This window comes from Gasterosteus aculeatus, chromosome X (assembly GCF_964276395.1).
Source record: "Gasterosteus aculeatus chromosome X, fGasAcu3.hap1.1, whole genome shotgun sequence".
NCBI lineage: Eukaryota > Metazoa > Chordata > Actinopteri > Perciformes > Gasterosteidae > Gasterosteus > Gasterosteus aculeatus.
This window is the reverse complement of record NC_135698.1, coordinates 2,685,591-2,701,956: the sequence shown is the minus strand read 5'-3', so window position 1 is coordinate 2,701,956 and position 16,366 is coordinate 2,685,591. Positions and strand designations below refer to the sequence as shown.

The 16,366-nt window shown below is 44.2% G+C and overlaps 1 protein-coding gene across 1 annotated transcript in view; it reads left to right on the top strand.

The window, feature by feature from the left end:
* The first annotated feature begins 6,052 nt into the window (after positions 1-6,052).
* Positions 6,053-16,366, top strand: part of LOC120809025 (C-Maf-inducing protein) — a 27,304-nt gene continuing 16,990 nt past the window's right edge. Inside the window, exon 1 of the mRNA XM_040162522.2 lies at positions 6,053-7,031. Within this exon, the coding sequence (XP_040018456.2) occupies positions 6,708-7,031 (324 nt within the window). The 5' untranslated portion in view covers positions 6,053-6,707. The remainder of the gene's footprint in view (positions 7,032-16,366) is intronic.

Below are 16,366 nucleotides of genomic sequence, written 5' to 3'. Positions count from 1 at the left end.
TTGTGTTAAAAGTCCAGCTGGAACAAAGTGCTAAAAAAAGATTAAGAATTCGACCAGCCACTGCTGCTGACCCGTCCTGCCCTTTCTTCTCGTTTCCGGTTCCGTTCCTTAGCGAGGTGTCCAGTCCGTCTCGTTCCTCTCCTGCAAAACCAAACTATGCTAAAATGTAATACAACAAACCGTGCTAAAATGTAATGAAACAAACCGTGCTAAAATGTAATACAACAAACCGTGCTAAAATGTAATGAAACAAACCGTGCTAAAATGTAATGAAACAAACCGTGCTAAAATGTAATAAAACAAACCATGCTAAAATGTAATAAAACAAACCGTGCTAAAATGTAATAAAACAAACCATGCTAAAATGTAATAAAACAAACCGTGCTAAAATGTAATAAAACAAGCCATGCTAACATGTAAAAAAACAAACCATGCTAAAATGTAATAAAACAAACCATGCTAAAATGTAAAAAAACAAACCATGCTAAAATGTAAAAAAAACAAACCATGCTAAAATGTAATAAAACAAACCATGCTAACATGTAATAAAACAAACCATGCTAACATGTAATGAAACAAACCATGCTAAAATGTAATGAAACAAACCATGCTAACATGTAATGAAACAAACCATGCTAAAATGTAAAAAAACAAACCATGCTAAAATGTAAAAAAAACAAACCATGCTAAAATGTAATAAAACAAACCATGCTAACATGTAATAAAACAAGCCATGCTAAAATGTAATAAAACAAACCATGCTAACATGTAATAAAACAAACCATGCTAACATGTAATAAAACAAACCATGCTAAAATGTAATAAAACAAACCATGCTAACATGTAAAAAAAAAAAAACCATGCTGAAATGTAATAAAACAAACCATGCTAAAATGTAAAAAAAACAAACCATGCTAAAATGTAAAAAAAAACAAACCATGCTAAAATGTAATAAAACAAACCATGCTACATGTAAAAAAACAAACCATGCTAACATGTAATAAAACAAGCCATGCTAAAATGTAATAAAACAAACCATGCTAACATGTAATAAAAAAAACCATGCTAAAATGTAATAAAACAAACCATGCTAACATGTAAAAAAACAAACCATGCTAAAATGTAATAAAACAAACCATGCTAACATGTAAAAAAACAAACCATGCTAACATGTAATAAAACAAGCCATGCTAAAATGTAATAAAATAAACCATGCTAACATGTAAAAAAACAAACCATGCTAAAATGTAATAAAACAAACCATGCTAACATGTAAAAAAACAAACCATGCTAACATGTAATAAAACAAGCCATGCTAAAATGTAATAAAACAAACCATGCTAACATGTAAAAAAACAAACCATGCTAAAATGTAATAAAAAAAACCATGCTAACATGTAAAAAAACAAACCATGCTAACATGTAATAAAACAAGCCATGCTAAAATGTAATAAAACAAACCATGCTAAAATGTAATAAAACAAACCATGCTAACATGTAATAAAACAAACCATGCTAAAATGTAATAAAACAAGCCATGCTAAAATGCAAAACCAAACCATGCTATAAAAAAATTGTTTCTTTCTTTGTGGGCACGGCCATGCCGGTTATGCTTACAACGCTGAGTAGATGGAAATGTGCGCGTTGGCGGTTTGAGAAGCGACGGAGAGTTGGGTTTCGAGTACCGAAGCATCCATGATGAAGGCGATGAATATCTGCAGAGGTGTGGCGGGTTGCGCTTATCTCTCTGCGCGGGAACTCAACATACCTGAATCCAAACCGGATGCGGTGGAAATTTCGTTGCCCGTAGAGGCCGCTGTGGTCCGTTGCACATTACAATCTGATGACCACACTGAAGGGCCTCAGCCCAAGGCCGTAATAGTGTTAACTTTTAAAGCTTTAACTTAGTTTTTGTTTTAGTCAGCGCTAACTGTGTTTGAAAGGCAGGAATGTCAATGTTTCATCGTAAATGTCAAATGTGTGTGTTCTGATAAGCGGCCTGACTCGAGGGGCATTTACAACCACAGGCGAGACAGAATAGTCTGAGAAGAATGAAAGTAAGAGAAGAAGTGGTCAGATGGACCAGACCTTTAACCAGGAATGGACCGACTCTTATAAGTCAGTTCTTCCTCCAGCGTGTCTCATCTGTCCAAAGCCCATGACGGTAAAAGGTCATGTGAAGCTCCACTATGAGACAAAGAACAACAGAAATACAGCGACATGAGAGCCACATTCATCACTGCCCAACACTGATGTTAACAAAGAGGAATAGATGTGAAGTGGTTTGATAACCACAGATAACGTCACTGCACACAAAGTTCTCTTTGTAGAAGGACCGAATAATATAATTTTGCGGCTTTTTGGATTCAGTTCACCCTGAATAAACTGAATTGAAAGCTGTGGGACAATTCAGTTCAATCCATTTTTCTAAAATCAATCATTATATTTTCAGATGCACATTTTTTAAACAGCTTTCTATTTTTAATCCAGTCCTCATTTTACTTGAAATGAGGGAATATGTGTAATTTATTATTAGATTACATACTATTTTTAATTCATCCAGTTCAGTTTGAAGAAAGGGAAATAAAAATTGTCGAGGTATTGTTCAACTAAATATTTTAAATAATACATATAGACACAACTACTTGGCTACTTCAGCATATGAAGGTTGTTCTGTCCATCCTGACAGACGGATCCTCCTCTGCTGGTTTCTAAGGTTTCGTTTTCCATGTTGACGTTTTTCATGTGCTGACGAGAAGCTTCTTGGACGGATTATGTCGCACCTACAGACTGTAAAGCCCTTTGAGGCAAATTTGAGATTTGGGATTTTAGGCCATAAAAATATATTTAATGTTAATCTAATACACTTGTTCTATGCTTGCTGGAAGCCATTTACATTTCAGAGAAGACAAAAGTGTTGTTAGTTTGTGAAAATTACTTGATGATAGAAAAAACGTGTGAGAATCACAAAGATTGGAGCGATCTTACTGTTGGATTACAGAAATACATAACCGGTGTAGCACAGAGAGGTCAAAGAAGACACTCGAGTTCAAGTGTGTTTCCTTTGTTGGGTGGTGATATACAACCGAAAACTGAAAGTAAAACTGAAATCACCACATTTTTACACGGCACTGTTTGAACAAATGTTATTATTTTTGTACCGTTTTTATTGCTTCTGCGTATTTTTGTTTGTACTGTATATTGTTTGTAATTGATGTTGTTCACTGCTCCTGGTTGGCTGAGGATTATCAAACCAAACGTTGTTGATTCACTACAATGACCATAGAAAATAGTTATGGAAGCGAACATGTGGATGAGATATGAACCGTGTAGAAGAGGGTTCTAGTTAGTTATATAAACTAACATGTGGATGAGTTATGAGCCATGTAGAAGAGGGTTCTAGTTAGTTATATAAACTAACATGTGGATGAGTTATGAGCCATGTAGAAGAGGGTTCTAGTTAGTTATATAAACTAACATGTGGATGAGTTATGAGCCGTGTAGAAGAGGGTTCTAGTTAGTTATATAAACTAACATGTGGATGAGTTATGAACCGTGTAGAAGAGGGTTCTAGTTAGTTATATAAACTAACATGTGGATGAGTTATGAGCCATGTAGTAGAGGGTTCTAGTTAGTTATATAAACTAACATGTGGATGAGTTATGAGCCATGTAGTAGAGGGTTCTAGTTAGTTATATAAACTAACATGTGGACGAGTTATGAGCCATGTAGAAGAGGGTTCTAGTTAGTTATATAAACTAACGTGTGGACGAGTTATGAGCCATGTAGAAGAGGGTTCTAGTTAGTTATATAAACTAACATGTGGATGAGTTATGAACCGTGTAGAAGAGGGTTCTAGTTAGTTATATAAACTAACATGTGGATGAGTTATGAGCCATGTAGTAGAGGGTTCTAGTTAGTTATATAAACTAACATGTGGATGAGTTATGAACCGTGTAGAAGAGGGTTCTAGTTAGTTATATAAACTAACATGTGGATGAGTTATGAGCCATGTAGAAGAGGGTTCTAGTTAGTTATATAAACTAACATGTGGATGAGTTATGAACCGTGTAGAAGAGGGTTCTAGTTAGTTATATAAACTAACATGTGGATGAGTTATGAGCCATGTAGAAGAGGGTTCTAGTTAGTTATATAAACTAACATGTAGATGAGTTATGAGCCATGTAGTAGAGGGTTCTAGTTAGTTATATAAACTAACATGTGGATGAGTTATGAACCGTGTAGAAGAGGGTTCTAGTTAGTTATATAAACTAACATGTGGATGAGTTATGAACCGTGTAGAAGAGGGTTCTAGTTAGTTATATAAACTAACATGTGGATGAGTTATGAGCCATGTAGAAGAGGGTTCTAGTTAGTTATATAAACTAACATGTGGATGAGTTATGAACCGTGTAGAAGAGGGTTCTAGTTAGTTATATAAACTAACATGTGGATGAGTTATGAGCCATGTAGAAGAGGGTTCTAGTTAGCTATATAAACTAACATGTGGATGAGTTATGAGCCATGTAGTAGAGGGTTCTAGTTAGTTATATAAACTAACATGTGGACGAGTTATGAGCCATGTAGAAGAGGGTTCTAGTTAGTTATATAAACTAACATGTGGATGAGTTATGAGCCATGTAGAAGAGGGTTCTAGTTAGTTATATAAACTAACATGTGGATGAGTTATGAGCCATGTAGTAGAGGGTTCTAGTTAGTAATATATAACTAGCATGTGGATGAGTTATGAGCCATGTAGTAGAGGGTTCTAGTTAGTTATATATAACTAACATGTGGATGAGTTATGAGCCATGTAGAAGAGGGTTCTAGTTAGTTATATAAACTAACATGTGGATGAGTTATGAGCCATGTAGTAGAGGGTTCTAGTTAGTTATATAAACTAACATGTGGACGAGTTATGAGCCATGTAGTGGAGGGTTCTAGTTAGTTATATAAACTAACATGTGGATGAGTTATGAGCCATGTAGCCGAGGGTTCTAGTTAGTTATATAAACTAACATGTGGATGAGTTATGAGCCATGTAGTAGAGGGTTCTAGTTAGTTATATAAACTAACATGTGGACGAGTTATGAGCCATGTAGAAGAGGGTTCTAGTTAGTTATATAAACTAACATGTGGATGAGTTATGAGCCACGTAGAAGAGGGTTCTAGTTAGTTATATAAACTAACATGTGGATGAGTTATGAGCCACGTAGTAGAGGGTTCTAGTTAGTAATATATAACTAGCATGTGGATGAGTTATGAACCATGTAGTAGAGGGTTCTAGTTAGTTATATATAACTAACATGTGGATGAGTTATGAGCCATGTAGAAGAGGGTTCTAGTTAGTTATATAAACTAACATGTGGATGAGTTATGAGCCATGTAGCCGAGGGTTCTAGTTAGTTATATAAACTAACATGTGGATGAGTTATGAACCGTGTAGAAGAGGGTTCTAGTTAGTTATATAAACTAACATGTGGATGAGTTATGAGCCATGTAGAAGAGGGTTCTAGTTAGTTATATAAACTAACATGTGGATGAGTTATGAGCCATGTAGTGGAGGGTTCTAGTTAGTTATATAAACTAACATGTGGATGAGTTATGAGCCATGTAGAAGAGGGTTCTAGTTAGTTATATAAACTAACATGTGGATGAGTTATGAGTCATGTAGCCGAGGGTTCTAGTTAGTTATATAAACTAACATGTGAATGAGTTATGAGCCATGTAGTAGAGGGTTCTAGTTAGTAATATATAACTAACATGTGGATGAGTTATGAGCCATGTAGCAGAGGGTTCTAGTTAGTAATGTCAACTAACATGTGGATGACGACTCGCATCGTCATCTCCAGCGAAGTGAACCCACCGCTGGCTCCTCGGAGCCGCCTCCATGTTTTGTGTATCAGCGCGGGGGGGGGGGGGGGCGGGGAGAGGGTGGGCCCGGTGCGTGCGCGTGTGCCTTCGGCAGAAGTGCAGCGCAGAAAAGACACGCGGCTCATCCGCTCACCTCCCCATTGACGTCAGTCCGGTGTCACGTGAACGAGCGGGGACCAATCGGCGCGGCGCTGGCGGAGAGAGCGCTGGCTGCCTGTTCCACCGAGACGTAGCGGGGGGGCGGGAGGGGTGGGAAGTAGACGCTGAATAAAGAGGAAGCCGTGCCGCTCGGTCTGTAATGACCACAAGCACCCGCGGAGGAGACTAGCGCCCCCGCCGTCGGATACTCCGTGTCCGCGTCCCGTCCTTTCCCGTCGCGGTGGATTATTGGGTTCGGGAGGGGAGAAGGCCATGGTCCCGACCGACTGAACGGCCCTTTGCTGGCGGCGGCGGCGGCGGCGGTGGAGGAGGCGAGGAGCGCGCCGTGGGGACGGTTTATGGGGCTTTGTGTGGCGAGGAAAATGGTGGATTATTTGCCCCGTGTGTCATAAAACGCTTGGATATCCTCTCGTGAAAACCGGATCGTGACCCCCCCCCCCCCCCCCCCCTCCCCTCCCCTGCGCCAGCCTCGGGCCCTGTCCGCGGCAACTCGGGTCGTGTTTTACGGTTTGGTTGGTGGGGAGCCCCCCCCCCCCCCTCCCCGCAGCCCCCTAGCTCGATCCGAACCGCCTCGTCCACTTGTATTTATTCCCGTACATGTAGGATCCTCGGGTCGGTTCGACACGCCCGCACCCCCCCGTTTGGAAAACATTAAACCCGCGGATTACCGAGCGATGGATTTCACCGGCAGCGGCGGAGCCAACGACCTGCACAACAACCAGTTCTACCCGTGCGAGGAGAACAAGCCTCTGCTGGGGGAGATGTCGGAGGGGAACAACAACAACACCAAGCCGAGCGCGGGGCCCTGCAAGCGGTCCCTGCACCACTGCAGCAGCGGCGGCGGGATGCGATACAAGCTGCTGCACGAAGGGGACATCCAGGTGTGCGTGGTCAAGCACCCGCGCACCTTCCTCAGCAAGATCCTCACCTCCAAGTTCCTGCGGAGGTGGGAGCCGCATCACCTCAGCCTCGCGGACGGCAGCCTCACCTCGGCCACCGTGAGTCTCCTTCCAGCCTCCCCCCTCCGCCTCCGGCTCCGGATCTGTCTTTGTCTCTCTATGCCTGTCTCTGACTCCCACTGTCTTTACCTGTCTTTGTCTCTCTATGCCTGTCTCTGATCCCCACTGTCTTTGTCTCTCTATGCCTGTCTCTGACTCCCACTGTCTGTATCTGTCTTTGTCTCTCTATGCCTGTCTCTGATCCCCACTGTCTTTGTCTCTCTATGCCTGTCTCTGACTCCCACTGTCTTTACCTGTCTTTGTCTCTCTATGCCTGTCTCTGACTCCCACTGTCTGTATCTGTCTTTGTCTCTCTATGCCTGTCTCTGACCCCCACTGTCTTTACCTGTCTTTGTCTCTCTATGCCTGTCTCTGATCCCCACTGTCTTTGTCTCTCTATGCCTGTCTCTGACTCCCACTGTCTGTATCTGTCTTTGTCTCTCTATGCCTGTCTCTGACCCCCACTGTCTTTACCTGTCTTTGTCTCTCTATGCCTGTCTCTGATCCCCACTGTCTTTGTCTCTCTATGCCTGTCTCTGACTCCCACTGTCTGTATCTGTCTTTGTCTCTCTATGCCTGTCTCTGACCCCCACTGTCTTTACCTGTCTTTGTCTCTCTATGCCTGTCTCTGATCCCCACTGTCTTTGTCTCTCTATGCCTGTCTCTGACTCCCACTGTCTGTATCTGTCTTTGTCTCTCTATGCCTGTCTCTGACCCCCACTGTCTTTACCTGTCTTTGTCTCTCTATGCCTGTCTCTGATCCCCACTGTCTTTGTCTCTCTATGCCTGTCTCTGACTCCCACTGTCTGTATCTGTCTTTGTCTCTCTATGCCTGTCTCTGACTCCCACTGTCTTTACCTGTCTTTGTCTCTCTATGCCTGTCTCTGATCCCCACTGTCTTTGTCTCTCTATGCCTGTCTCTGACTCCCACTGTCTGTATCTGTCTTTGTCTCTCTATGCCTGTCTCTGACCCCCACTGTCTTTATCTGTCTTTGTCTCTCTATGCCTGTCTCTGATCCCCACTGTCTTTACCTGTCTTTGTCTCTCTATGCCTGTCTCTGATCCCCACTGTCTTTGTCTCTCTATGCCTGTCTCTGACTCCCACTGTCTTTATCTGTCTTTGTCTCTCTATGCCTGTCTCTGATCCCCACTGTCTTTACCTGTCTTTGTCTCTCTATGCCTGTCTCTGACTCCCACTGTCTTTATCTGTCTTTGTCTCTCTATGCCTGTCTCTGATCCCCACTGTCTTTACCTGTCTTTGTCTCTCTATGCCTGTCTCTGACTCCCACTGTCTGTATCTGTCTTTGTCTCTCTCTGCCTGTCTCCCTCTGTCTCTGTCTCTGTGTGTGTGAGACCATGCAATGTGCAGCTTTAATGTTTGTCTTGTCTTACGACGTTTACCAGCAGCCTGTTGTTGACGCAGTTAGAACGCGGCCGCCTGTCACCTCTTTCGCGGCCTCCGTGTTCTGCCGATAGCATCCGGCCTCCCTCTCCATCACTTCCGCGTGCAAGCGACCCGACCAGTTGGCCGTTTAGTGGCGTCGCTCTGCTGCTGCATCAGGTCTGTAGTTCAGCGATAATGTCATCGCGCAAGGGTGTTTTAGGCCTGCAGCCGATGCGCGCGACGGAAGGAGGGATCTCGCCTCGAATCCGAGTTCCAAACAGCCGCACCTGAAATATACAGGCGGCCTTTTCACTGCTATTCTGTTGCCAGGGCAACTGCTTCGGTTAATCCTGCTACTGCATTAGCACGCATTGCAAAAGCGCCTCGGGAGGAAATCGGGGATCCATTTTTTCCCCATAAAATGCAATATTCCAAGGAAGACTAGAAAAGAGGAATCCACGTTCAGTGCATTCACCTTTTACACGCGTAAATCATTGACCACATATATGGACCATCCTGGGGGAATAATAGAAAAACTAATCATTAACTACAAAGTCGCATGTCTGCTAATCAAACCAATTGTAATTGTTTTGTAAGTCAGCACAATAAAAAAAAGCCTTTATTTCCTCCTGCGTTTTTGTCAACACCTGTGACATTTTCCACAAAGGCCGGCTCAGTGTTTTATCAATACACCTTGTCACAGGTATTTCTGGACGTGTGCCTATCACACCTAAGCTACAGGAGTGCTGAATGGCTCGGCGCGTTTGAGACTGTTATTATAGCAGGAAAGACTGGTCGAGGCAGTGGAGGGTAAACCCCCGACCCGCTGGGTCCGCTGGCCCTACTACACATCTCAATAAATCATCAGAATTCCTTTAAAAAAAAATAATAATAATATCGGCCTTTTATTGGGGAATGCATTCAATCATTTGGAGCGAGCCAGTCTCTTCCAGCGGCGGGGGGAAGTGTCTTCCAAACAGTCCCTCTTGACTGTGGTTCAGGTCATCGTTCTCAGTAAGTGCAACACTTTGAGACGTTCTGTCAGGTGCTTTTCGGTACAGCATAGCAATACAGATTCTGTCAGCTATTCCAAGAGGTAGCTGCGTAATCAGGCGAGACATACTGTGTTTCTATGAAAAATGGCATTAATATTAGCCTACAGTACTTCCACATTTCACTTCTGGCATCTTTCCCCCCCCCCCCCCCCCCCCCCTCGCTGTGAGTGCACGCTTTGCAGCCCCCGCCTCCTTGTGGAGCATTAGCGCTTGTTAGTATGTTACACACATGTTACTGTAAAAGTAACGATGAAGCAGGAAGTAATTCTGAAATAATGTGTGACAGTCTAAGCAAGTTAACAGCAATACAATCAAGCAATTTAAAATAAAAGTGAACACGTGCCTCACACAAGATGATCTATCTATATCGCAAAAAACATTAATTGCGATAAACAATATTCTTGTAATTTTCAGACCATTTTTGCCACTGATTACATAATGACAATATGACATTATAATAGCATAATAATGTACAGAAAGAATGTTTTATTCCTCAGAATTTTTAGACATTAAAAAATAGAAGGTGAAAAAATATACCCATGAATAAAACAAATATTATATCTATACCTTTTGTTATTAAAAAAGTGCAACACGGACCGAGCGGGGCAAAGCATGGGGCTTAATGCGATGTTCTAGGGTTGGAGATGTTCACCCGGGAAGTTGCTGGCAGGGCCTCGCGCTCCGCGTCGGGGGTTGCTGGGTGGAGACGGGGCGTCTTGGTCCCACCACCTAGAAAGGCCAGCCGGAGACGAACGCAGGGCGTCGGTCCGGGGGACAAAGTTGACATACCGGCTCGCTCGGGTCTGTTGGCTCTCCTCTCTCGTTCGGCTTGAAGCCAAAATGTTTCCCTGAAGATTGCGGCTTCAAACTCAGGGCGTAAAGGACAGAGGCGGCGCAATTGACTTAATGAGTGATGTTTCATCATCTACTCTAAGATCTAATGCGGGAGTACCCCAGGGTTCTATTTGGGACCTTTTTTATTATTGAGTTTATACATTATCTATTTGCTGGATGATGTGATGTTCAAGTGTATGCAGATGATGCAGCGATTTATGTTCGCAAGGACAAAGAACAAACCTAAACTGACATCCACAATGGCAAATATAACTAAATGGCTTGCAGATTGTTTGTATGTTCTTCACAAAGAGGGTTAGCACCACTGCAATATTCTCAGCAAACTCCACGTCCTGAGTTGGGGGAACCTCACTGAAAATTTGACACGGTGTGGCCGCCTCCATCTGGTGTTTTAACTAAAGAAAGCAGTCAAAGCAGCAGACGTACCGGATCTACTTCGAGAGGTGATGTATGTCATTTGCAATAGTTCAAGCTTGTTTAGCGGATCTGGATTCTCTGTGAAGGCAGCTTGCCCGTAACAACCATAAGTCTATGGATATTAGTTCCATTTCCTTTTGAGAATTTGTCGTTTTAGGCTGCCTTAAAAACATCTGGCTGGGGACAGGAGATGGAAATTAGCCACTCTAGCTCACAACTGTTGATTGGTATGCAGTGTCCCTGCAAAATAAATAACAAATCAACATTAACACTTTATTACATACAATAATGATTACACTATTAGAAAAAATATATATATATATATATTATGGCTGTCAACAGACTAAAAAAACGAAAACGGAAGTAATTTTGACAGCCTTAACATAAAATAAATACTATCTAATTAAAGAGTGTTGGTTGCTGGACCTTGAAATCTGTAGTTTGGCCTCGTTTTAAAGGGACAAATGCTGTCTTAAATGATCCCGTAACGCACCCAGCGGCCGAGGGGGAAATGCTAAAAAAAATCACCCCGCTGCTTTTAAGCAATCATGTGAATCCCATCCAGCACCGGATAGGTGGTTAACATTTCTGCACGTCACTGGCGGTCAACCACAGCCTCTGAAGGCGGAAATATGAGGAAGAGGGTTTTCTGTTCTCAAGGCAAAGCATGAACGTGCATCTCCGGAGCAGCAAAGCTCTCAGTTGTGATGTGGGACCACGACCACTGCTAAGCAACGTAGCTCTGCTCTCCCCACGGACAGACGTGGCCTCCCGAGACGGAGGAGGCAAAAGAGCGTCGACAAATACTTGGGACAACTTATGAAAGAGGAGCTTTGTTTCACTTGTTTCAGTCGCAAGAAGCTCGCCGAGCCCGCTTCGCTTCTTTTTCCCAGAACGAGTAGAAAAGGACGCGATGTCTGTATTAAAGGTAATCGTATTCTAAGGCGGCGTCAACGTCCGTATATCAATAATTGCAGTGAGAGAAATTGGTGACTCACTCCTCCCTCCTTGGGTCACAGGCCTAACGTGCATCACGTCTACGTAAGAGGGGAACAGCTGCAAGCGAGCGCTTCCTGCGCTGTGGCTCACTGACAAAAGGCCCCGAGGTGGAAGGAGTGTGGTTCGCGCTGCGAGCGTGGGGGGGGCGCTTCTAGAGAGGGGACCCTCTTTAGAAATCAATGGGGGCCCGGGGGGCGTCTCCTGGTCACGTCTGCACCGTCTAATGACAATAATAACCAGTCTTATCTCCACCGTGGCACTCTTACTACAGCGGGTTGGCGCCACCTTCGGTGTCAACCTTTGCTCACCGCAGAGATCTTTGTGGTGCTTGACTTGAAAAGAATGAACAAATGCCACTTCTTCGGTTTTATCGGAGCGCGTTCCCCTTCGGCTCCGCTGTCGCAGGGACCGATGCAGGAGATCATTCCTGCCCAGTGCAATAACACTCTACAATAAATCATCCCTGGCTAAATAACGACAATAACAACCCTGCACTGCTGTGACGCTGCTGCTCTTCCTCTTCTCCTTTTACAAATTATTATTATTGTCTCTTTTTGAAGGTTATTCTTTTGTTTCAGTTTAGTTTATTTCCAGTAGTTTGCACGATTCGGTCATTTGGTCACATCTGTTTCACCTCGTGTCAACACGATAGCACACGCCGCACTGGCACATCTTCTTGCATATTCTACATTAGCGCGTGTCCTCTAGATACGTCTCAGTGGGACCGAAACCTGCGGTTTTATTCCTCCAGAACACACAGCTTGTGTGACTCTGAGGTCTTTTAGGGGTGAGTTCTTACCTGTTTTCACATGCGTCACCGTCCCTCTGAAGCCTCACTGTGCCGTGTGCACGTGGACCACCGGTTGCGCTGCTAGCTGCTAACTGAGCCGTGCAGATATGTTCTGATTTAAAAAAAAACGAAAACCTCCTCTTTTCAGTAGCCTTGTATGTGCACACGGTATTTCCCCTCATTAGTGGGGCTGATCGGTTTGACGGTCGGGGGGTCTGCGCGCGTACACCGACATGTGCGCGTTTTAAATGACGGCCTCCTTCTGACTCCTGTCAGTTGTTTTTGCCGGTAGAATAACCGTCCTGTGTGAGCTCACGCTGCTGTAACGCCCCACACCACAACAAACACACTGCTTAATGCGACACCCATTTCCGTGTCGACCGAACGCGCGCAAACATCAATGTGGTTCAACCTGCTGCCTCATTTAAAATGCTACAAACACGAGACTAAACTAGAGAGAGAGACCGTGACACCGACTCACAATACATGATCTCAAACCTACTGTCATTTTTTTTTTTTTTCTTCAAAAGGATCAACAAGTTTTTAAAAAGGCCGCTGTAGTTTTTTCTGCACCGTCGGTCCCGCCGTTGATTTTTGAAGTCTGTTCGTAATGATGTCGTGATAGTGAACCTGATGTGTTCAAACGATAAAACCACATCCCCTAAATCCCATTTCTGGGTCCCGCGTCTACAACATTAGTGCACAGGTCATGCTTTCGTTTCTTCCCGTCCTCCTCTTTCTTTCTTTGTTGTTGTGCCCCAGAAACAATCAACAACAACCCGCATTTCCCTCCCCTTGTTTCTATGGTAACACGGTGATGAGGAGACGAGAGGAGCTGTAGCCCCCCCCCCCCTGAGGAAAAGCAGAACACACACAGAGGAAAAAAAAACAAAAACGCCGAGCATCTCTGCAGCACAGCGCTTCATATCGTCTTCCTCATCTTACGCTTCAACGCGCTCCTGCCACGTTTGTTACTCCAGGATGCACTATTTGGCGGATAGAACAGGACAGGACAGAGATACGGACGGGCAGACAGAAGGACGGACAGGGACCCGGGCTGACGTTTGCTTTTCCAAGGAAATGAGACGTCTCGCCCAGAACCAATATTTGCCCCGGTTGTGGCCTGTAATGAAAATCCTGTAGTGTGTGTGTGTGTGTGTGTGTCCGAGGATGTTAGTTCATCGGGGGGGGGGAGGGTGTGCAGATAAAGACAACCACCTGTCTGTTGGACTCTGGAAGCAGGTGTTATGTTCATTCATCATCATTGTCTGGATGAAAAGAAACGCTGTCTTGTCATAAGCAGACGTGCATGCGAACGTTTCTGATGGCACGTTCGACTTGCTCCACTTGTGAGTAGAACGTTAATCTTTCATGGAACAAAATTAATCAACTTGTAAATGTAAAATGAATTAAAGCTCGTCGTCAAAAAGACCCCAAAAAAGAAATGGTGGGTGTGGGATTTGAACCCGAGCATTCAAAAATGGGAGATAATCACACAACGTTTGCTAACATGTATTAACTTTCTGATCAGAGGTCTGGCGGATATATTTTGCGGACTGAACACACTGAATATGTCTGTCTGTGACTTCCTGAAGAGGGCAGAGCTGTGGTCACGTGACTGCACATGCCATCATTTCTCTCCAGCGAGGATGTGGACAGACGTCCAGTCATGTCGGTCACATTGGGACATTTGAGCAACTGGATTACTCATTATTATTATTATCAGCCTACTTTGCTGATAAATGACATTTGGAAGCATTGAAATCGTGTGAAGCCACTACGTCTTTAACCGTGAATGTGTGTTCCAAATTTGGTAAGGATTGGAGTCCCTCAAACGCGCCTTGGAAGAACGGGTTGCCATGGCAACAGCGTAACACTAAACAAAAAGCTAATAACTTTTAATCATCGAGGCCTTTGGGATTGTTTTGTGAAAATTTGAAGTGGCTGTGACAAAGTCCCAGAGAGGAGTTGGTCAAAGTATAGCGTCTAGAAAGTGCCAAAAATAGAGGAAATATTCACTCATGACAAATTATAACCGACTTCCTCTTTCCGTTTTAGAGCATGGCAAACTATTTGGGGTCTCCCTGTTTCTACATATTTTCCAAAATACATGTAGGTCAAACAAGACGCTGGGGCTACTTCGTTGAAAACTGGCAGGGGGGCGCTATGGAGACCACTTTTGAGCCCAAACCCCACATCGAGTTTTTGAGATTGGCACCAAAATATCTGCTTGAACTTTCATGCGAACCGTGTCGTCGTAAACAAATAATAATTCCCAATACTTACCGTGAACAATCATCAAAGTCTTAAGGCTTATCTTCACAAATTTGAGGTTGGTTAGATAAAAGGGGTAAGAGTGGCTCGTCAAAGTAGGTAGCGCGATAGTTTTTACTAGGAATTTATTAGGAATAATAAATCTCAAGAATATCAGCCAAAATGGACGCCTGTGTGGTTTTGATCACACAGGTTTCAGGATTAATTAACCCGAACTTAATCGATTGGGTTTAAACTCTTGGAGTTTGTTTATTGATGACTCAAAAACACAATGTAAAATTGGAAAAAACAAGCAAAAACTCAGCGCGTGAGTGCGGCGCACCCTAATATTTGAAAAGATTAGGGTGCGCTTAAGGACTCGATGTGAACACATCCTAGAGATTTGGTGAGGACAAGTCAAGTACTTTTGAAGTTATAGGTATTTAACTATTAGGCCACACACCCCTTACAGCAGACTTTTTATATAAAAAATGGTGTTTGGAGGCAGAAAACAATAAGTTCAAAGTTCTTCCATCTGACCTCTCCTGCCTCGGCTACCGGGTTATTGTTTCTGTAATGTTGGCACTGAGGGAAAGTGGACTGTCGAGCGTCACACCGAGGTTCCTGGCCGTCGGGGGGGGGTCATGACGGGGTTGTCAAAGGTCAGGCCGTTGGTGGGAGAGTCTCTCCATGGAAGGAAAGCGTAGTTCAGGTGGCGTGCGGCCTTCCACTGAGAGATGTCTCTTAAACAGGCTGAGGGTCAAGTTACCTGTGTCTCAGATGGGGGGGAGGAGAAGCCATGTGAGGAGACGACAGAGCCGAGACAGTTGGTGCACAGAGAGAAGAGGAAGGGACCCAGGACAGATCCCTGGGGGACCCCGTGTGGTGAGAGAACACGGTTCAGACACAGATCCTCTCCGTGTGACCCGGTGAGCGCGGCGGCCGTTGAGGTGGGAGGAGAGAAGGGAGAGAGCAAAGCCCGAGAGACCCAGTTCCTGAAGGATCTGATGTTCTCACTGTGACAAATGGTCCAGAAAGGTCAAAATGGATGAGGACAGCAGCGTTTCCCCTACCACTGAACAAAGGGAGCGCCCCGGTGACCCCTGAAGAAACAGTTGCTTCCTTCAGAGAGATTATAAAACAGCCAGTTGACAGGGAAGTGATGAGGTGGGAGAGTAAAGGAAGAAGGTCCGGGAGCAACTAGACTGGAAAATGTACGACGGGATGGGGCCAAGGGGGCAGGTGGTCGTACAGGCAGAGGTTACCAAGATGAGAACTCGGTCGGGAGACAAGAGGGTGAAAGAGGAAAGGGACGGTAGTGAAGATGAAGTGGGTGGAAATGTAGTCACCGAGAACCCAGAGCGTATGCATCCATCCTTTTTGTGAAATAGTTGGTACCAAACTGGCTTGGTAGAAGGTGGACTGGGAGGATCAAGGAGGTTGAAAAAGTTGAGTCTTCTGGGGATCGCGCGGCGAGGATTGAAGTCTAGATTGGTGGAGCGAGCTTTCCACAGCCGAACTAGAGGCAGAGCGACTGGTCGGCGAGCAGGTCGTCGGTCGGACTCCCGCTGCGCTCTCTCTG